The sequence below is a fragment of the Bison bison genome, unplaced genomic scaffold (assembly GCF_000754665.1).
Source record: "Bison bison bison isolate TAMUID 2011002044 unplaced genomic scaffold, Bison_UMD1.0 scf7180017864495, whole genome shotgun sequence".
Classification (NCBI taxonomy): Eukaryota; Metazoa; Chordata; class Mammalia; order Artiodactyla; family Bovidae; genus Bison; species Bison bison.
In genome coordinates this window covers 1,545,713-1,568,803 of record NW_011495054.1, presented here as the reverse complement: position 1 = coordinate 1,568,803, position 23,091 = coordinate 1,545,713, and the positions used below count along the sequence as shown (strand labels likewise).

Sequence of the window (23,091 nt, the reverse complement as noted above, 5' to 3'; positions counted from 1 at the left end):
GACGCTGCCGGGGGCGGAGAGCAGCTGGTGGACCAGCTCATACGGGACCTGGTGAGTGGCTGTCGCCTCCCGCCGAGGCACGGGCTGCCCCCGCCCCGATACAGACCGCCTGATGAGTTGGAAAGTGACTGTGCCACCGGTGGGGGTGGGGAAATGAATAGAGGTGAGTCTGGCGGTTTACAGTCCACGGGGTTGCCAAGAGTAGGACACGACTTAGCGACTAAACAGCAACCCAACCCTACGTTTGTGGATGCATTGAGTATCTTTGGAAAGTGTGGTTCCGAACGGGGGGCGGTTTTGTCTCCCGTTTTGGTAGTGTCTGGAGACATTTTTGGATGCCACAACTGGGGCGGGGCAGTGTGGGGTGGCTGGTAGCAGCAAGTATCTCGTGGGTAGAGGCCAGGGGTGCTGACAAAGATTCTACAACGCAGGACAGCACCCACAAAAAATTACCTGGTCCAAAATGTAAGTACCAGATCGAGGAAATCCTGGTCTGGAAGGGCTCCTAAACTTGGGGGAGGCAAACCCACCATGCGGATAGGAAGGAATTTTAACTTTTCTCTATGTAGTGTTTGGACAATTCAGTTTTTTTCTGACTGTGCATGTGTTACTTCAATTAAAATACACAAAAAGAATATTTTGATAAGAACTTTCATGCTACCGATAGTGACCATTTTATGGGACATGAATATCTTCCAGAATCTGGAGAAAGCCGGGGACTTTTTTTTTTTTTTTTTATCCTTTTCAGGAGATTGGCACAATCAAGATCACCAGAAACACAATCATGGTTAAGAGTTGGGGTAAGGCAGCGGGTTCAAGGGCTTCATTTAAATTGGGCTCAAAGGCAGTATCTGTGGCTTCCCAGTTGGAAGTAGTTATGTAATTGCCAAGCTGTTTCTAGAAGAAATGGATTACTCAACATAATATATAGTTATATTCAAATAACATTAGTAGCTGTAAGTTTTCACCAAGTTTCTGGTTCTGTGCTCTGCCTATCTCTAAAGTTAGAGATGACGTATTTTTTTTTTTTTTGGTCTATGTGTTAAACATTCTCATTTAACGTGTCAATTCTTACGTGTGTGAAAATTCATACTGGCATCATGCCTGCTTCTGTAAGAAGTGTTTGACCACTAAAGTCTGACAGATGTAAACATTTTTAAAATTTAATGCCTTGGCGAGGTGGCTTATCACCTGATAAGTTGCCCAGGCCAGGGCGGATCTACACAGAAGTTATTCTCACAGACATGTAGGCAAAGGCAAGACCAGTGCATGGGGGGTGAAGAGAAACAGGAATGGGGATTATTAGGACCAGTAATCCTCCCTACTGAATATGGCATTGTCTTTAGGAGTCACAACAATCCTGGGAGGTAGGTATTGTTGGTCTCCTTTTACAAATGAGGAAATGCAGGTTTTCTGTAACTTGCTCAGGATTACCTATCTGACAGGTTCTTTGGATTGAATTTGGGTCCAGATCTGTTGGACTTTAAATTTCACCAGCTAGGAGTTCCTTAAACTTGACTTGTTGCATCAGTTTCCAGAGGAGGGGGCCCAGAAACCTGGTGATTGGAATGATCAGGTGAGTTTGAGATATTGTTCTCAGCTTTACCACCTCTTGGTTTGGGGTCCTGATGCTCGCTCGGGGTTTTCCAGACTTAACACTCCTGAGGCGTCCATTCCAAAAACAGGAGCCCTCACTTAAGTATCCTAAAAATGGAAGCAGCCTGCCTTCTGGAGGATCCAAGGGACTTCAGAGTCTCAGTCACTACACCACCATCAGCAGCATCCAACCATTGGGGCATCGCTAGTGGTTTTCTTTTGTTTTCTGTACTTAGCAATCATCAGTAACACGGCGATAAATAAAAAATAAACTAATAAAATCATTGTGTGCTTGCTTGTTGTCTCCTTGGTATTGTCAGGGTTTAGAAATGTGATTTCCAGTTTTCCCAGTGACCCTTTCCAGTGGCTAGCATTAGACTTATTTGGCAAATGAAGTTTAGGAAAGTAATTGACTTAAGGGACTCACCCAGTATCTTCAGTCAGAAAACTGATGGCAGCTTTTATAAAAAAGATCTGGATTTGTATTTCAGGGGTTGTAAGTCCCAGAGCCCACAGAGGGCAGGCAGGCAGGAATGTGAATGAGTGAAGTAGGCTGTTACTCATTTGATCCTTTTTTCCTAGTTCATCAGGTGTTTATGTTGAGCACAGATTCCAGCCATACTTTTGTAATAATTTGTTTCATAACGACTACCATTCTTTTTGTCACATTAAATAGTAAACATCATAACGGTGTAGAAATTGTCTTCATGATATCACTAAAGAAAAATACTTAACCATTTTTCTTGATGCACAGCCCTCCTCTTGGTCTTGTTTCCCCATTTTTTAAAAAAAAAACCTCTGTATTGAATTGTACAAACCATAAATGTACATCTTAATGTGTTTCCAAGAATGTATATAGCCATGTAAACAGCGTCCAGGTTACAGAACAGCATTACCAGCTCTTCAGAACCTTTACTTGTGCCATTCCACCCAAGGGTAACCTCTCACCTGATTTCTAACACCTTAAATTTTATCTGATTTTTAAAATTGTATCAGTAGAATCATACAGCATGCACTTTTGTGTCTGGGTTCGTGTGTATAGCCTTATGTATGAGATTTATCCCTAGGAATATGCCACATCTTACTAATTCTACTGTTGATGGGCATTACTGATAACTAGTTTGTTAATCACCAGCTTCGAGCTGTCTGGAAAAGTGCTGCTACGAAATTTTGTAGATCTTCTGGAACATATGAATGGGTTTGTTGGGTATCTGCTTAGGAGTAGAATGGCTGGGTTACAGTAGGCATACGTTCACCCTTAGTAAATATTGACCGTTTTCCAAAGTAATTGTACTAACTTTTTCACTTTTCATAGTAACTGGAATATGTGGAATATGGTGTTTCACTTTTTTCTTTGCCATAAATATACTCCCACCCAACTGAGATGACATGCGGCAATGAACTTGACCCTAATATGGATGAGATGATAGTGACAAATTGGGGAATGTATGCTATGGCTGGGCTAAACGTGGGAGTCTTGACCCAGATTAGCTGGTTGTTGCCATGTAAGAATGTGGTCCTGGTGTTGTAGAGTCTTTAGGTTTTTTCCTCCCCCCCAAATTGTGATTTGTGTTTTTATGTGGACTCTTACCAGTTTCTTTTTCATTTTTAAAATAATTTTATTTGTTTACTCTGACTCTGCTGGGTCTTTGCTGTTGTGCGTGAGCTCCCTCTGATTGCAGTGAGTGGAGGCCACTCTTCGTTGTGGTGTGTGGGCCTCCTTGTGGTATCCTCTTGTTGCGGAGCACAGTCTCTAGGTGCACAAGCTTGAGGAGTTGCTGCACGCAGGCTCAGCACTTACGGTGCACAGGCTTAGTTGCCCCACAGCATGTGGGGTCTTCCTAATCGAACCTGTGTCCCCTGCAGCCGCAGGTGGATTCTTAACCACTTGGACCACCAGGGAAGTCCAACTCTTATCAAAGATTTTTTGCTACAAAATTTTTTCCCCAAAATTTTGGCTTAAGACAAAGAATTTATTTAGCTCAGTGTCTTTCAGGGTGGCAGTTTGGGCTGGGCATGGGTGGGCTCGTGTACATGTCTGAGGTTAGCTCCTGTCACGGAAACAGCTCTGGCTGTGTGTGTGTATGTGTGTCTTATCATCTAGCAGGTTAGCCCTGGGTGGACCTTATCAGAGTTATGAGAGTGGCAGGAGGGCAAGTCCTAACCCACAAGTGCTTGTGAAGTCTGTGTGTTTATTGTCTCATTGACCAGAGCAATTCATATGTCCATACCCAGAATTGGAGCTACGCAAATGCTTGAGTACAGAGAATCATGTTGAAGTTGGGACTAGTTAATACAACCATCTGCCACAAGAACTCTTCCCTCCTCTAGTTCTCCATAACACTTCTCTGTGGGCTAGATCTGCCTTGGGCCATGAGTTTGGGATCTGTGGGTGACTCCTGAAAGGAAGATTGAGTTCTATTTGGTATGCCCCGCCGCCCCCCCCCCCAAAAAAAAAAAAACTCATGACAGTCTCATCCATTTGACCTGAAAAGGAAATAAAAAGTACCACCTCCTTACTCTTCCCCCCTTCTCACTACTGCACTTGACTAGTCTTAAATTAAAAAAAAAAAAAAAAGTACCACCTCCGAACACCCGCTCTCCCCTCCTCTCCCCATCTTTGGTACTCTGTTACACTGTCAGGTCTTCTATTTTTGGTGCAGTCTCTTTCACTTCAGTCTTCAGTATCAACACTGAAGCAAGAACAACTAGTAAGTTATCAGGAGTGAAATTGCCTCTTGATGGGGTAGTGTTGTAGTGTTACACAGTCGGGTACAGGCCTGACCTTTGATGGACAAGCCCAGCTGAAATGAAGACTTGGAAATGATTGCTCTTGGGCCTTCTCTTACGAAGCTTTTGATACAGTGCTTAGAGACCATCTGTTCTAGGTGGTGAGTTAGGGACACCTAAATTGTCTTCTTGGTATACGGTTGAATTAGTGAAAGAAATGATATGGCCCTGGATAGAAGTTTGGAGGTATTGCCTTTTTTGTCCTTTTCCCCCTTTTCAATAAACTCAGGGTTCCCATAGGTAGTAGAGCTGCATGAATATAATCACAAGCATATTGCTGCGTTCTTCACTGTGGTGGTCATGAAATCCAGTTGCTCAGTCTCATTTCTCTTTAGGTGGTGTATCAGGACTCTGGGCAGCAAGCAATCAGCACCCAACTTAAATTGGTTTAAAAAACCAAACTGGAATCTGTTGATTCACATAATTGAGAATTTCAGGTGGTGGTTCTTGTTCTGTAATGTAATTTATAATGTAACTAGAAATACTTCCATCTCTCTGTTTTTATCCTCCCCACCCCAGTTTTACTGAGCTATAATTGACATCAGTTTAGTCTGTCAGTCGTGTCCGACTCTTTGCAACCCCATGGACTGCAGCACGCCAGGCTTCCCTGTCTGTCACCAACTCTGGAGCTTGCTCAAATTCATGTCCGTCGAGTTGGTGATGCCATCCAGCCATCTCATCCTCTGTCGTCCCCTTGTCCTGCGCCCAGTCCCTCCCAGCATCAGGGTCTTTTCCAATGAGTCAACTCTTTGCACTAGGTGGCCAAAGTATTGGAGTTTCAGCTTCAGCATCAGTCCTTCCAATGAATATTCAGGACTGATTTCCTTTAGGATTGACTGGTTTGATCTCCTGACAGTCCAAGGGACTCTCAAGAGTCTTCTCCAACACCACAGTTCAAAAGCATCTATTCTTCTTCACCATTCAGCCTTCTTTATAGTCCAACTCTCACATCCATACAAGACTACTGGAAAAACCATAGCTTTAACTAGATGGACATTTGTTGGCAAAGTAATGCCTCTGCTTTTTAATATGCTGTCTAGGTTGGTCATAGCTTTTCTTCCAGGGAGGAAGCATCTTTTAATTTCATGGCTTCAGTCACCATCTGCAGTGATTTTGGAGCCTCCCAAAATAAAGTCTTTCACTGTTTCCATTGTTTCCCCATCTGTTTGCCATGAAGTGATGGGAGCGGATGCCATGATCTTCGTTTTTTGAATGTTGAGTTTTAAGCCAACTTTTTCAGTGTCCTCTTTCACTTGAATCAAGAGGCTCTTTAGTTTTTCTTTGCTTTCTTCCATAAGAGTGGTGTCATCTGTATATCTGAGGTTATTGATGTTTCTCCTGGCAATCTTGATTCCAGTTTGAGCTTCGTCCAGTCTGGCATTTCACATGATGTACTCTGCATGTAAGTTAAATAAGCAGGGTGACAATATACAGCCTTGATGTACTCCTTTCCCGATTTGAAACTAGTCTGTTGTTCCATGTTTAGTTCTAACTGTTGCTTGACCTGCATGCAGATTTCTCAGGAGGCATGTCAGGTGGTCTGGTATTCCCATCTCTTTCAGGATTTTCCACAGTTGGTTGTGATTCACACAGTCAAAGGCTTTGGCATAGTCAATAAAGCAGAAATAAATGTTTTTCTGGAACTCTCTTGCTTTTTCAGTGATCCAGCAGATGTTGGCAATTTGATCTCTGGTTCCTCTGCCTTTGCTAAATCCAGCTTGAGCATCTGGAAGTTCACGGTTCATGTGTTGTTGAAGCCTGGCTTGGAGAATTTTGAGCATTACTTTGCTAGTGTGTGAGATGAGTGCAATTGTGTGGTAGTTTGAGCATTCTTTGGCATTGCCTTTCTTTGGGATTGGAATGAAAACTGACCTTTTCCAGTCCTGTGGCCACTGCTGAGTTTTCCAAATTTACTGGCATATGGAGTGAAGCACTTTAACAGGATCATCGTTTAGGATTGAAATAGCTCAACTGAAATTCCATCACCTCCACCAGCTTTGTTTGTAGTGATGCTTCCTAAGGCCCACTTGACTTCACATTCCACAATGTCTGGCTCTAGGTGAGTGATCATACCATCGTGGTTATCTGGGTCTTAAAGATCTTTTTTTGCATAGTTCTTCTGTGTATTCTTGCCACCTCTTAGTATCTTCTGCTTCTGTTAGGTCCATACCATTTCTGTCCTTTATTGTGCCCATCTTTGCATGAAATGTTCGCTTGGTATCTCTAATTTTCTTGAAGAGATCTCCAGTCTTTCCCATTCCGTTGTTCTCCTCTATTTCTTTGCAGTGATCACTGAGGAGGGCTTTCTTATCTCTCCTTGCTGTTCTTTGGAATTCTGCATTCAAATGGGTATATCTTTCCTTTTCTCCTTTGCCTTTCACTTCTCTTCTTTTTTCAGCTATTTGTAAGGCCTCCTCAGACAACTATTTTGCTATTTTGTATTTCTTTCTCTTGGGGATGGTCTTGATCACCGTCTTCTGTATAATGTCACAAACCTCCGTCCATAGTTCTTCAGGCACTCTATCAGATCTAACCCCTTGAATCTATTTGTCACTTCCACTGTATAATCGTAAAGGGTTTGATTTAGGTCATACCTGAATGGTCTAGTGGTTTTCCCTACTTTCTTCAGTTTAAGTCTGAATTTGGCAATAAGGAGTTAATGATCTGAGCCACAGTCAGCTCCCAGTCTTGTTTTTGCTGACTGTAGAGTTTCTCCACCTTTGGCTGCAAAGAATATAGTTAATCTGATTTCAGTTTTGACCGTTGGTGATGTCCATATGTAGAGTTTTCTCTTGTGTTGTTGGAAGAGGGTGTTTGCTATGACCAGTGCGTTCTCTTGGCAGAACTGTGTTAGCTTTTGCCCTGCTTCATTTTGTACTCCAAGGCCAAATTTGCCTGTTACTCCAGGTATCTCTTGACTTCCTACTTCTGCACTCCAGTCCCCTATAATGAAGAGGACATTTTTTTTTTTTTTGGCGTTAGTTCTAGAAGGTCTTATAGGTCTTCATGGAACTGTTCAATTTCAGCTTCAGCATTACTGGTTGGGGCATAGAGTTGGATTACTTGGATAACTGACATAGAACACAATAAATTTAAGGGGTACAGCATGATGACTTGACATAGCTATATATTGCAAAATGATTGTAGTAAGTTTGGTTAACATCCTTTACCTCATAGTTGGCAAAGTTTTTTTTCTTCCTAATAGGAATCTCTTCATTTCTTGGTCCTGCTTTCCTTTTGTTGGCTTTATTCATAGACAGGTGCTCTCCAGTTTGGGATAAAATGGCTGCCGGCCAGTTCAGTTTTCTATGCTAGCAGCTAAGCAACTCAGGGTGAAAAAGAGCATGTTTTATGCTCCCAGAGTGATGAACTTTAATTCTCATTGGTCCATCCTTGAACCAGTCACTGATGCAAATTGGCCAGGCTCACATCCACTGTCTTCTCCTGCAGATGAGTGGAGTCAGCCTCACCTAACCCATGTTGACTAAGAATGGGATGATTTCCTAACAGAAAAGAGGAAATGGATATTGGGCAGAAACAACAGATGACTGCTTTAAGGGGGTAAGAGTTCAAAGTGTTTGCAGGAATGTAGGTGTTTTCTGTTCATCCAACATGTATTTATGGATCAGCTAGGTTCTGGGGAATCAGCAGTAAACAGAATGGACACAGTCGCAGACCTCAGAAGCCTACAGTCTTGCTTTTTTTAAAAACTGAAATGGTAACATTAATGGATCAGGTTGGCCCTGGTTACAAGTCCAGCCTCTGGAATCAGTCAAACTCGAGTCCACATTTGGTCTCTGCTGCCGCCTAGCTGTTTGACCGTGGGCAGTTTCAGTTATCTTGCCTTACTTAGCAAAAAAGGTCGATGCTAGTATCATCTTGTATGGAGGCATGGGACATTCTTAGCACCAAGCATGGCTTACAGTCAGTAGCCAGTAAGTTAAAGCTAGCACTATTATTATCAGTGGTTTTGCAGAAGAGTTTATTATGCTATCTCACTTCCTCTTTGCTAAGCGTTATTCCTGGTAAACCTCTTGCTTCAGCATCCACCCCGCCCTTGGATTGGAATCCCTGAAGGGCAGGTCTGTTGTCCTCCTCCTGTACCCCCACCTATGGTACTGAGTGTAGTAGTGGCCCTGCCTGCATTTGTGGAGTAGAAATAACAGGGACTGCTGCTTCCAACAGCAACCTCATAAGGAGGATCTATGGCGGTTGGAACCCTGGTGACCATTCAGAGCATTAAGATTTGGGTTTTCAGGCCTGATAAAAAATTTTAATACTGTTGGCCAGTATTTATTGCTCACTTTATCACAGCCTACATCTCTGTTGTCAGCAAGGTCAGTTTGATGACTTTCCTCTTTTTGTTAAACTTAGAAACAAGTAGGGAAACACTAATACAAAATGAGAAGGCAGCCTAGTCAAATGTGAACTCAAGTGTTGGCCCGCCTGGTGAGACTTCCCTTCCTTTCTGTCCTTTGCTTTCCTTTTAAGGCTTCACTTGATGCTTGTTCCTCTGTTTACTCTCTCCTGATTCCTCCAGCCCAGGGTTCGCTGCCTTCTTCCTTACCCAAACTAGAATGTTCTCCTGTCAGTGCCATTCATTTTTTCCTGTTGTGAATGAGCAAGTGTCTACTTGGGCATATTTTGAAATGGTCTGTGTGTGTGCACTAGAACAGTTTGTAACTCAGGGCATCTGTTCGTTGGAAGGTTCTGCTGCATGCAGCAACCTGGGCTCCATTCATTCACTCCTCAGATAACTCATTAGGCAGCTTCTTGGTGAGCCTGGCAGGTTACAGTTGATGGGGTCGCAGAGAGTTGGACACAACTGAGCAGGTGTGCATATGCGTGCACTAGAGAGAGGGCTTCTTGGTACCAGGCAGTGTTCTTGGCACTGAGGCTACAGCAGTGAACAAGACAGAGAAATCAACGCTCTTATAAAAGTCCACATTTTGGGCAAGAGGGAGATGGACAATGAACAAATAATGGTTGGGTAGTAGATGCTCTGGAGAAAAATACAGCGGGTAGAAGGGATAAGAGTGTGTATGTGTTGGGGATTGGTGTATTCAAGAAAGCCTTCTTGGGAAGGTCACACTTCCAGAAGCGGGGAGAGATTCAGGAGAGGGCATTCTAGGCAGAGGACGGCAAGTGCAAAGGTTCTGTGGCGGCCAGGGCCAGCTGGCCTCACGGGTCCGTGTGACCTGTGTGGTCACCTAGGGCCCCAGGCTCAGCAGCATATGCTGCTTAGTTTAATGCCCTCTTGTTACCATCTTGAAATTCTTAATATTAAACAAGGGGCCCTACACTTCTGTTTTCCTCTGGGCTGCACAAATTATATAGCTAGTCTTGATGGTATGAATGTGTTTGGAGAGTTTGGGACCCTTGACAGGGAACTTCTACAAACCAGCCATACCCACACAGGCTCCTCTGGGACCTGAAGCTTTTGACAAAGGGCTCCCTCTTCTCCTGACTTCTCTTCCTCCTGGAGAGAGAAATTGCATCCCATTGTAGAGGAAAAAGGGGCTTTGAAAGCACAGATCCAGCCTCTTCTGCCTTCCTAGCTTCCCCCACTGCCCAACCTCCTGGGATTGCCCCAGCTCTCACTAATCCAGGTGCTAAACCATTTTGTGTCCATCCCTTGTCAGCGCCTGGGGGAATCATACCGGTAGGTGGTGAATGATAGTGGCGTTTGAAATTGGCAAGCCCATTAAAAAAAAGCACCGTGGATGTTGAATGTGCATCTGCTGTGTGCAGCGCAGTGTGCCTGGTAGATACTGCAGTGGACCTGTAGTGCACTGTGTACTGTAGTTCAGTTACATCAGCCACGTATGTGATCAACCAAAATTCATTGAATTCCTTTTGTTTTTTCTCATAGTGACACGCAAGGGATCATGCTAAGTGTTAAATGAAAAACTGGCCTTTTGTGGACTGTTTGGGAGTTCAACCACCCTTTATAGCATTGTTGCTTCAGAGAAATGATTTCCAAGTTCTAAATAGCTGGCTTCCTAATGAACTTGGGAGTACCTTGGGGGACTGTCTTTATTGCTTTTTGTAGACTCCAGTTTTTATCCCATTTTATGTGACAATGATATATCTCTATAAAAAATTTTAGTTCTGAGTGTTGACTTCATTTCTTACACACCCGCTCATAGTACCTCCCGCCCCAGCAGTTGGCATGGTCTTCAATTCAGATAGTGTTTTGGACGTAAAACATTTTACCTTATTTTAAAAATGAAAAGGTCACATAGTTATTATGCGTTTTGAGACACATTTAGGAATGTAAACGAACACCTGTTTATCTCAACAGTATTTCAGACCTTTCCCCCTGCAATCGACCAATTTTATTTTTCTTAAAGAAAATACAGATGAAACTGGAACTCATCCACTCCTTCTGATGAGATTGTGTGGGTCTGCTCTACTCTTCAGCAGTATGTGAACAGTTGAGATAAATTCCTGTAGAAAACAGTCTCCTTTCAGGGGCAGATTTCGCAGAAATGTTGCATATCTATTGTCTAAACTCGAGGTTCTTGTCTCAGTTTCTTAAGACGTCATCTAGAGAGAGAGCTTTCGTGTTCTGTTTGCCCTAGAGATGAACGCTGGGAACAAACCTTAAGTCCACTTCTTCACTCTTTACTGATTTGGCGCTTAGTGATTATCCCTTCTTCTACTAAACAAGAGAAGACAGATTAAATTTCTAACAGTAAGGCACAAAACCAATCCATTTGCAGAATTAGTCTTACATTAGTACATGAGAGTACAAATCGGCCTCCCTGGGGATGGATCTGTTTGCAATTTCTTTTAACATTTACTGGAGTAAGTCCAGTAGACTTTGGGAAAATCAAGTATTCACTGACTTTGAATTAACAAAGTAACATAACCTCTCTGTGGTGGCTTTCTTTTTTTTTTTTTTGACTTGATTGGGAAAGGATTGATTTTTATATCTGTCGATAAGTTAGGGTTGTGTTTCTCAACGTTTGGTTTGCATGAGAATTCCTAAGGAGTAGATGCCTGAGCCCCACTCCTGAGAATTTGGAACAGGAGGTCTGAGTGAGACCCTCGATTTTGGTTTGAAACACACACACCCAGACAACTCCAAAGATGATTCTGATGTTTGGTACAGGACAGCGGTCACCAGTAGTGGATAGCGAGTCAATATCTGAATCATTAAAAAAAAAAAAGCCAAATTGTATGCTGTCAAAAGGATGTTTTTCTTTAAATTTGAAGAAATGTTAATACTTTGTGGGACTTCCCTGATGGCTCAGTGGGTTAAGAATCTGCCTGCAATGCAGGAAATGCAGGGTTCAATCCCTGGTTGGGAGGATCCCCTGGTGGAGAAAATGGCAACTCACTCCAGTATGCTTGCCTGAAAAATTCCATGGATAGAGGAGCCTGGCGGACTACAGTCCATGGGGTCGCAAAGAATCAAACAGGATCAAGCATGTACACATTAATATTAATATTTTAAATTTATTGGTCTTCCGAGTGGTCTTCTGTACCATAGATTTGGCCATTCTAAATTATTCTCTAAACTTTGTAATCATACTAACACTTTTATAGTATGACAAAGTTTCCTGTAATATTTCAAGTGTCTTTTTTTTAAGATTTACTTACTTTATTTTTGGCTGTTCTGGGTCTTTGTTGCTTTGGGCAGGCTTTCTCTAGTTGCAGCAGGCAGGGGCTCCGCTTCATTGCGGTGTGCAGGCTTCTCATTGCAGAGCGTGGGCTCTAGAGTGCGTGGGCTTCAGTATTTGCAGTGCGTGGCTTCAGTAGCTGTGGCTCGGGCTTTAGAGCTCTTGTTAGTGCTTGTGGTGCACACACTTAGTTGCTTCACAGCACGTGAAATCTTCCTGACCAGGGATTGAACCCATGTCACTTGCATCGCAAGGCGGATTCTTCACCACTGGACCATCAGGGAAACCCTTTGTCTGATTTCTTCTTAGGATATCTTAGTTTCTGAAATGACAACTTGTCCATTTCCATATTTAAGTTGGTACAGATATAGTTGGTTAGTAACTTCTGGGGTAGCGGTATGTTGGCGCTAGTGTTAAAGAACCTGCCTACCAGTGCAGGAGACACACGAGATGCAGGTTTGATCTTGGGTCAAGTAGGAAATGGCAACCTGCTCCAGTATTCTTGCCTGGAAAATTCCATGGATAGTGGAGCCTGGCGGGGTGCAGTGGAGCTGCAAAGAGTCAGATGTGACTGAAGCGACTGAGCACAATGGCACATGCTTCAAAATAGTCTAGGTAGAAGTCTGTGATGGCACCTTTTAGGTTACAAGGTATTTCTGTACCCACTAGTAGCATTATTATTATCATTTTTACTTACATTTATGAGCTGCGGGAAGTCCCATATGAGAGCACTTAGGACCTTCCTGCTGCCTCGGCTAATTTATACGTGGCTACTGGATTGCAGCCTCAGTCCAGGATGTGGCTCTATCTCCTTGTCCAGTCACGCTGTACCTGTAAAAGGATTGCATTTTCAACCACGGGATCAAACATGCTCAAAACTCTGAATCTTTTGTAAGGTGTTTCGCAAGTGGTATGTTACTAGTAATAACAAAGTGAAATTTATGAGTGATTTACTTAACCTTGAAGCTCCTCTGTAGTTTTTTGGTTTTTGATATGATAATGTCACTCTAACTTGCATTTCTCTGTTGCCTCTTTAGTGGAAAGTGAAGTAGGTTACCTAGTTTAATGACACTGGGATTATGCATAAGAACCCTTGGAAATGTGTTGAATACAGGGCTGCTTGCGAGTAAAGGTAGGATTAACCGTGAAACACTCTGAGATAGAGGTTTGCGTGCAGGTGGTTTCCTGGGTTGGCCTTGCTGAGGGGGTCCCATATTGAGGCCTTTTTACTCCGCTATCGCGCGGTCATTGGCTGCACACTGCCCTTGAAGAGGGAGTGTGACCTGGAATGAGGCAGCTTGTTTGCTCAGGGCGTGCCTGGGAAAGGACGCAGCTATGAGCTGCTGGCAGGCAGCATCCTGGGCCTCTGGGGGGATAAGTGTTGTGGACCCAGACAGGGAAACTGAGTAACCCATCACAGCCTCCATTACAAGAGCCAATGAGAGAATGTCTTGCCAGAAGGATTCCAAGTGTGCAACAGGAAACTGCAGCGTTTGGTCTCCTGACCTTGCGGGTCTACGTATTTCTTAAGGTGTGGGGACTTGGACCTCTCTTTAATATATCGGTTTCTTTTATGCTTTTTCCTGCCATTCCCAGCCAGTGGTAGCAACAGGGAAGTTCATTTACATAAGAGTCTGGGACTTGATCTGTTTGGGATTGACCATCATTTTGAAGTTTAGATAATAATTCTCAGAGCACAGTGATTTAAAAAAAAAAGTTGGCTTTGTGCTGTTGGTGTTTACATAATTATAATTCAGTGCTTCGAAGCAGTTGTTACCCTCTAGAACTTGTAGGTGATCAAGAGCCATGACAACTGTGTCAACAGTGAGACCACTGTGGCGTCTCTGATTGTTGGTTGGTGTGGGAGCCCTAACACCCCCGACTGGTGGTTCGCACCCTGCTGGCCGCCTCACTTTCATCCACTGTGCAGTAGAGCAGATCCTTCTGTAGTTATTACTGTGGTATAACCATCTAGAATTGATGATTCTGTTTTTAAAAAATTTGTTTTATTTTTGGTCGTACTGGGTCTTCGTTGTTGCACGGACTTTTCTCTAGTTGCTGCGAGTGGGGCTCCTCCCTAGTTGTGGTGTGCTCGAGTGGGGCTCCTCCCTCGTTGTGGTGTGCGATCTTCTCTCATCGTGGAGCACGGACTCCATAGCTGTGGCACGTGGACCTAGTTGCTCTGTGACGGGTGGGATCTTCCTGGACCAGGGATCGAACTTGTGTCTCCTGCGTCGGCAGGCAGATTCCTCACCACTGAGCCACCAGGGAATCCCTGATGATTCTTTTTTGAAAGCCTTTTTGGAAGAGACCTTGTTGTGTGGATCCTTTGAGTGTTCAGATCCCTGAATGACAGCCTGTGCTGTACTGTTCCCTTTCCACTGTTGTTGACCGTCATCTGCTTATCATGTGACAAGGGGAGACGACTTTCTGTGTAAACAGCAAGCTTATGTGGGGGCAGAGTGGAATGTGGACCTAATCAACAAATACTTGTTGAAGGAAAAAAAGGGGCCTGGGATATATCGTTCAAGGAAAGAAGACAGTAACTTTAACAATCGATGGTTGCATGCTTAGCCTTGGGTACTTGTGCCAAGTCCTTTCCGTGAATTATTTCATTTTATCCTTATAACTGCCCTGTGAATAACACAATAGGTATGCTGACATCTGTTTCACAGATGAGGAAGCTGAGAATCAGTTGCGTGTAGCCTGGTCTCATGGCTAGTGAGATGGCAGAGCCAGGATGACCAGTTGGAATCTGTGCTCTAACCCCAACGTGGTACTGCATCCCAGAGGTCACTGGTGTCAGGACAAATGGTGGCAGAGTCTGGAGTATGCTAGGCAGAGGCCTTATTTTCTAGGAGGAGAAGAGAGAACTGGCCAACTGAATAGGCAGAAGGGAGAAGGCACCTGCCACCAGAAGTATGACTTTTGTGCACCAACAAAACTAAAAAACAGAGGTAATTTCTCACCCTTCATCCCAATCACATCAAATCCAGACACCAGTTTATAGGGAGTTCTGAAGGGAAGATTGAAGAAAACAATGCCTGGCACATCGCTGGCAGCAGATAAAAAAAGAAAAAGCTAATTATGAGTTCAGTTTGCATGAATGCAGACTTTGCCTTTATTCTGCTTGTATAGGACAGGGGACATTTTTTCCTCTTGCTTCTCTACTGAATGTTTAAGGTAGACTTCTCCACCTCACTGTAGTCAAATAATCCAAAAGAGAAAGCAGAAGGAAGTCCAGGGCTGTGAATGATAGTCTTGTAATGTATGCAGCTTTCATTGACTCCTTTCACCATTACAGTAAGGCATCTGAAGTTGAATCTGGGCAGAGAGAAAGTGATGCCTCTTTTTCTTGATGGGTAAAGTCGATTAGCTGTAGGAGGGGACCTAGCCTGACCAATGACTTTCCTTTATTTTTTTAGGCAGGGATCCTTTTTGTCTTTCAGTTACACTTGCAGATTTTTTTTTTTTCTTGTTGTTTTCGGTACAGCCAACTCTTCTGTCCTGACTTAACATTCTGTTCCTTCTTTACCCGCCGAGAACTGTAAGCCCTTCCTCCCTTTCCCTCTAGAGAGCCTTCTTGGCCTTCATGCTTATTAGCCTTGCACTGTTTTTGCAGTTGAATACATTACCTCCTTATGCCCTGGGTACTGTTAGCCCTGAGAGTTCTAGATGAATGGAAACACAATTCCAGAAAAATCTTCACCCTGATTCTTGGTGCCTTAGCACGCCGAGACTCTTTCCATGCAGCCTTGCAGTATACAACTGTTGTATTTGAGTGGTGAAATAATACTTTCATTTGTATCCAGTAAGTCACTGATGTCAGCCAAAGCTTACTAGAAGTGAATTTTATTAAGCAAGTTCTGTTGGGATGAATAGCGCCGCTTTCCCCAGCTTCACAGGAGCCTACTCCAAAGCAAGCTTTGGCAGGTGGATTTGGGCACAGACAGAGGGATACATGTGCACACTTGGCCTTTTTTTCTGTTTCATGCTTATATTTCTTTGTGCTACCAGGATCGTCATGACAGCCTTATCTCTCAAATAAAGCCTGTTACCTCATCCCTAATTGCTTATCCAAAGGCAGGCGAGCTCTAATTTCTCCGCATTAATAAATGACACCGAAGAAGAAACTGCTTTGTTTGCACTGGCTCCCTGGGTTAACCAGCGCAAGCCCCCGAGTGCATTAGGAAACCTTGTGCTTCTCCTGTGGCTGAGGGGGGACGTGCTCACCTTACTCAGGAGCGGCGCCTCGTTTATGTACTTTCCACTCACATTCACAGCCCTGTCCCCCTCTTCTTGGAGAAAACACTGCAGTGACCTAGGTCAGCGTTTCTCTGCTATGTACACGCACTCCCGTCCAGGTTGGGGAATAGCAGCAGTTGTCCTGGAAGGACCAGTGGCCTCCCTCCCTGGTTTCAAGGCTCTTTCTTGGCTTCCTGCCACTCATCTTTCCTGAGACGTTGAGAGGCTTTCCACGGACCTCTGCACTGATTCCCGTGGCACCCCTTAGCTTGTGAGAGGGCACCCCTGCTTCTCCTTTTTGAATCGTTTCGTGAGATGGTCTTGTGGAGTTTATAAGTGCATGTGAGGAGACTTCATATGAATGTGGGGAGTCAGAGATTTGAGAGTGACTATAAGGCTCTGAATGAGTTCTATGACTGTGCTCCATGGAATAGTGAGAACGTTTTGCTTCTCCTTAGTATCACAGTTCTGTCTCTTGTCACCACCTAAGGTCGTTGCTGATCATTTAAAGGGCCTACATTTTCATGTTTCAGAATTTTAATATTTCTTTTCTTTTTTTCCCTCCTCAGAATGAAATGGATGATGTTCCCTTCTTTGATATCCAACTGCCTTATGAGTTGGCAATCAATATATTTCAGTATCTGAACAGGAGAGAACTAGGAAGATGCGCACAGGTAAGCCGTCAGGATTTGCTTACATGTGTAATTCAAGTGTGGGAAGCTCCTCCATAACAGAAGTGTACTTTACAGAATGACAGACTCCACAGAGTTCACAAATGGGATAGCAGCTTTACTTGAAGGGAAGCAACCTTGAGCTTAAATGATCGCGTTCCATATCCCCACGTGGTGTTGATCTTTTCGTGACCAGCTGCTCCAGCGCTGCGTTCCTCCTGCAGTCTGAGTTATGGCTGACCCGTGGCAGCGTGCTTAAGGCTGACAGCACTGTGCTTGCCTTTCTGAGCTCGCCAGAGCTGTTAATGTCCTCACTGTTTCTGATGCAAAGGTGTGAGGCCTTGGTTCAGTCAAGCCAGCTGTTAGGTTGGGAGCTGAGGGTCAGCCTGGGGACAAAACAGTGACATCATGTTCCACTGTACAGTCCAAATTACCCTTCAGACACCCGAATTCCATGCAGTGAGGTGAGAGGCATGTGAGAACTGAGACCCACCGAGGGAATTGCAGATCAGTGTCCCCCATCTCGTGCCTGCTCTGGGCCACATGCTGGTGGAGTGGGATGGGGGCAGATAGTTTAGGCCAGACTTTATTGTGTGCATGCATCAGAGAGGGTCTGGATAAAACGCAGTTTCAGATTCAGGAGGTCTGGGGTGTGGCCCCTACTAGTCTGCATTTCTACCAGCTGAAACCAGCGTGGCTTTGGCCATGCTTTAAGAGGCAGGCATTTATGCCATTAAAGTTAGTCTTGTATTTTCTTCTTGGTGAAGAGTGAATGTGATTGCTGATCATTTGGCATTTCATGGACAGCTGTGTTTCCCAGAAGACACTGGAGTATCCATGGCCCATATCAGCCAAAGAAGTAATCTGTTTAGTGGTTACCATTTCCCATCTCTAGATCCTATAATGCGTTTGACACAAGTCTCTATACCTTTAGGAGAAAGAATTTGGTGAAACTGGGTGGTAGGAGGGACTTCCCTGGAGGTCTAGCGGTTAAGACTCCACACTTACACTCTAAGGGATGTGGGATTCAATCCCTGATTAGGGAACTCAGATTCTACATGTTGGGCAATGTGGCAAAAAAAAAAAAAAAAAAGACATTAAGTGGTAGGAAAACTATACATTAAAAATCCAAAACACTGTCATGAATATGAAGTTAAAAATATTAAGGCAGTTTGAGAGTGGTGAAAACTGTGCTCAAACTTAGACTCTAGAGCTGGCTGACCCCATGGCAATTCAGTGAAATGACAACAGAATGCAAGACAATTTAGAGAGTTTCTGGTTTTACTCTCTTTCCCTATTATGATTTTACCTTGTTATGAAGCAGTTTGCTTAATCAGAATGTTTTTCTACTTAAATATGAATTTGAGAAAGTTTTCATGATTTTTGATTGCCACAGTATCAGTTAAAAGGGGATGTTGGCTAATATTTTTTAATGGAGAGTGTGGAAATCTTTAGAAAGAAATTATTCAAAGGGTAAAATTCACAAAATAAAAATCTTTGCAGTATAAACTGTGCTCAGAGCCTATCTATTGCATTAAGTAAGAGTACCTACATTGTCTTCTTTCCCTTGGCAATTGGATTTGTTATATTCTAACTTTACATATTGGCCCTATCCCAAGAATTGAAAACAAGGGCGTAGCTAAGTGAGTCCAGCTCCTGGATTTCAGCTGGATGCCGCTGGCTGAGGCCTTAGAACAGGGTCTAATAGCTTGCTTTCCACAAAGTCAGCATTCGATGATAAAATCTTCATTCTTGATAGGGAGCTGCTGTTTAAGGAATCATTTCTTTTAACATTGCTTTTTGCTCTCCCACTTTGTAGTGGGCCATGTGGCTTTCACATCTGCTGCTGGTTTTCTCATCCAGAGAGTTTATCAGTGTAAAGATAAGATCTGGTGGAAGAAGAGACCCCCCTTTTGGTACAGTGGGACTGCATTCCAGGGTAGATTGGTTATGCTGGTGAGATTATTCTGCAGGTGTGAACAGTTTAATTTGCAACACAGTAGTCCAATTGTCCACCAGAATTCTTCCCTCTTGGGCCAGTTGGATTTGGATTTTTCCTGTTGAACCTAATTTTTAAAGCACATGAGTAAGAATAGAAAATATCTCTAACCAGAACCCCTGAGTTGGCTGTGATCTGCAAAGCCAGGGTTTTTTTTTTGTTTGTTTGTTTTCTGAGCTTTTGCACAAAGAGGACAATGGATGGCCAGTAGTTTGCAGACTTGGCTTTGTTTGTTTTTTTCAAGCATTAAAATAAAACCCCAAAGTAATAAAAATAAGTAGCATTTTCATTTGTTTCTCACGGTGTTTTTATTTTTGAAACAGGGGAAAGGGCCTTCTGTTCAATGGAACATCCTGCTGCTTTATGATTTTATTTCAGAGGGGGCTAGCTCTCTCCGTCTTGCTGTTTTCCTCTGGTTCTCTTTTAATCTAGCCGCCTTGGGATTTGAGTGAAATTGGTTGGGCCAGTTATGGGGAATTGGCACCATGAACTATATGTGTACCCTTGGAGAAAACCTGTTTGCTTAGATCTTTATGCCAAATTGGTAACTGACTCACAGTAAGGAACCCTGGTTGGGGAGGACTTCTGAGATTTCATTATGCCACGGACTTGGGGAATTGATTTGGCTCTGAGTTCGTCTCCTTTCTGCTTTGTGAGGCTTGATGCTTCAGAACTTAAGTCCCCCCACGTTAGTCTGTGACCCTGTGGACTCTGGATACTGGCCTCCCTAGCCTGTTGCTGTCCATACCTGGCCCTCAAGGGGTTTATATCTCTGTGGGAGAGTCTCACGCTGAGATGTCTCAAACAGTGTGCTTTTAGTAAGGTGTTATGCGTGGGACAGCTCATTGAGCAGTTTATCATTTTGCTAGTTACAATTTTATGTTCTTTGTATGCATGTGTGTATGTCCACAGAATTTCCAGTCTTTGCAACGTGATATTTTAAAATGGGTAACAATGACAAAATTGTTGATTTCAGAATTGTTTGTTTTTTATGAGAAAAAAGTAAGTGTGCTGTTATATTACTGGATAATTCTAAGAAGTAAAGGTTTTTAAGTATATGCCAGTGTTCATTTGAAACACTTTAAAAATAATTTTAAATTCATAGGAAGTTGCAAAATACAGTGCAGAGAAGTTCTGTGTACCCTTCCCCTAGTTCCTCCATTGTCAGTGTCTTGGAAAATTGTCCCACGGTATCAAAACCAGGGATTGACATTTGCAAAGTCCACGGAGCTTATTCAGATTTCACCAGTTTAACACGCTTATTCGTGTGTATTTGGTTCTGTGTGGTTTCATCATGTGTGTAGATTTGAGTGACCACACAGTCAAGATACAGAACTTTCATCACAAGAATTCCTGCTACTCTTTTATAGCCACACCCTTCCCCTTCACTAACCCTGGAAACCTTGAATTTATTTTCCATTTCTGTAATTTTATTTTATTTAAACAAATTTTTAGAGATTTCATTTTTTAAAAATGTTATTTATTTTTAGCTGCAGTGGGTCTTTGTTGCTGCACGGGCTTTTCTCTAGTTGCGAAGAGGCGGGGGCTGCTCTCGAGTTACACAGGCTTCTCACTGCAGTGTGTCTCTTGTTGTGGAGCAGGGATTCTGGGGCGCTCGGTCTCAGTGGTTGTGGTGCATGGACTTAATTGCTTCATGAAATGTGGGATCTTCCTGGACCAGGGATCAAACCCATGTCTCCTGCATTGATAGGTGGATTATTTATCATGGAGCCACCAGGGAAGGCCTGTAATTTTATTTTTTCATTTTCAGTTTTAACATATATTTTAGTTATGTGTATTTCCTAATGTGTAATTTTAGCAGTAGAGCTGCAAAGGCAAAAAGGTCATGCTTTTCAAGTAAAACGTAGAAAAAAATGTGCTTAAAGAATGTAATCAAGAAAAAGAGGGAAGATGGAGAGGTTAAAAAACTTAAGATTTATGATAAAAATTGGCAAGCAAGAAGTAGGTGTTACCAAAATAAAGAAGTACTTCTGGAACTAAAGCCTCGTCTATTAGATTATGATATTTCAAGTTTCAAGGAAAATGTGATCTTACCATCTTCCCAGATGTCCAAATAGGAGAAACTAAAACCAGACTTTTCCTAGCTGCAGGTCTTAATGACATGTTTAGAAGTTGGGGATTCAGAGCCAAGCGCTCTGGGTTGATTTTTCAGAGCAGAGATGATGCTGAGGACTTGAGATTGCTGGCAGAGTTCCCTCAGTTCTTCGCTTCACCTTTGCCCCCAGACTCCTCTCAGGGAGGCTCGTGCGCACCTGACACCCAAGCACCTACAGGCGTTTTCTTTTAATTTGCCAGGTTGCAATGGCTGCTCCCTCTAAATGGGGTTAAGGAAAAGCAGAGCAGCTCCAGAAAGAGGATGGGGAGCGCGATGAAACAGGGACAGTGAAGTGCTGATAATCATTTGAACGGAGTTGGGGGGGACTTGAGAGTTGTTTATACTCTTCACTTTACTCTTGTGTGGTGGACATTTTCCGTATTAAAATTTAAACGAGAAAAAAAATCAAAAAGCAAGAGATTATACTTGAATAAGAAAGTCAGAGCCTTCTGAGGACAGCACATGCCAGGAGCTGACCTTTGAAAATAAAAACAACCCAGTTTTTTAAGTGTTAAACAATGTTGGACTTACTCTTCTCATTCAGTCTTTCATGCAGGGCCTGCTATGTGCCATGTATGTACCGTTCTAGACAGTGAGTACAGCACTGAACAAAACAGAAACCCCATTCCCCCCACCTTCTAGAAAGCTTTACAATTATGTGCAGTAAATACAGGATTGAATATAGAGTATATCGGGTGGTGGTAAGTGCTGTGGAGAAAAGAGACCAGCAGAGACGATGTTGGGGTTACACTTCTAAGTGACTGGGGAAGATGTCCCAGAGAAGGTGGCCTTTCTGCAGAGACTGAAAGGAGGGAAGCAGGAAGCTGGACAGGTCTCTGGCAGAGGTGAATCACAGGTGCAAAGGCCTGGAGGTGAGTGCAGCTGTTGTGCTTGAGGAGAGCAGGAAGGTCAGAGCTGGCTAGACTGTGGTAACTGAGTGTCAGCCTCCCAGAGATGTGCATGTGCTTGTCCTCAGACCTGTGATGTCCATGTGTTACCTTTTGTGGGTAGGGACCTTGGCAGATGTATGTTGAGGATCTTGGCATGGAGTGATCTTGGATTATCCAGGTGAGTTCAGTGTAATTGCAAAGCTCCATAGCGGGAGGCAGGAGGTCAGTGAGAAGAGGAGATGCCATGTTTCTGGCTTTGAAAACGGAGGAAGGGGCCCCAAGCCAAAGAATGTAGCTGGCCTCTCAAACCTGGAATAGGTAAAGAAACAGATTGTCACTTGAAACCTCCAGAAGGAATGCTACCTGGCTGCCCACAATCTTATTTTTTACTTATTTATTTTTTGACTGGGCCATGCATCTTGTGGGGTCTTAGTTCCCTGACCAGGTATTGAAACCCTGCCCCCTGCAATGGAAGCATGGAGCTCTCATCACTGGACAGCCAGGGAATTTCCCCAGCTCCTTGATTTTAGACTTTTGGCCTCCAGAACTGTCAAGTAAACATGTGTTATTTTAAGCCATAAGTGTGATAAGTTGTTAGAAGATCAGTTCAGTTCAGTCGCTCAGTTGTGTCTGACTGTTTGCAACCCCATGAATTGCAGCACTCCAGGCCTCCCTGTCCATCACCAACTCCTGGAGTTCACCCAAACTCATGTCCATCGAGTCGGTGATGCCATCCAGCCATCTCATCCTCTGTCGTCCCCTTCTCCTCCTGCCCGCAATCCCTCCCAGTATCAGAGTCTTTTTCCAGTGAGTCAACTCTTCGCATGAGGTGGCCAAAGTATTGGAGTTTCAGCTTCAGCATCATTCCTTCCAAAGAAATCCCAGGGCTGATCTCCTTTAGGTTGGACTGGTTGGATCTCCTTGCAGTCCAAGGGACTCTTCAAGAGTCTTCTCCAACACCACAGTTCAGAAGCATCAATTCTTTGGCGCTCAGCTTTCTTCACAGTCCAACTCTCACATCGATACATGACCACTGGAAAAACCATAGCCTTGACTAGATGGACCTTTGTTGGCAAATTGTAATGTCTCTGCTTTTGAATATGCTATCTAGGTTGGTCATAACTTTCCTTCTAAGGAGTAAGTGTCTTTTAATTTC

At 43.5% G+C, this 23,091-nt stretch overlaps 1 protein-coding gene across 1 annotated transcript in view; it reads left to right on the top strand.

Moving 5' to 3' along the window:
- Nucleotides 1-84: 84 nt before the first annotated feature.
- Nucleotides 85-23,091, top strand: part of FBXW8 (F-box and WD repeat domain containing 8) — a 113,551-nt gene continuing 90,544 nt past the window's right edge. Inside the window, exons 1-2 of the mRNA XM_010828550.1 lie at nucleotides 85-800; nucleotides 16,829-16,933. Coding sequence (XP_010826852.1) covers nucleotides 678-800; nucleotides 16,829-16,933 — 228 coding nt within the window. The 5' untranslated portion in view covers nucleotides 85-677. The remainder of the gene's footprint in view (nucleotides 801-16,828; nucleotides 16,934-23,091) is intronic.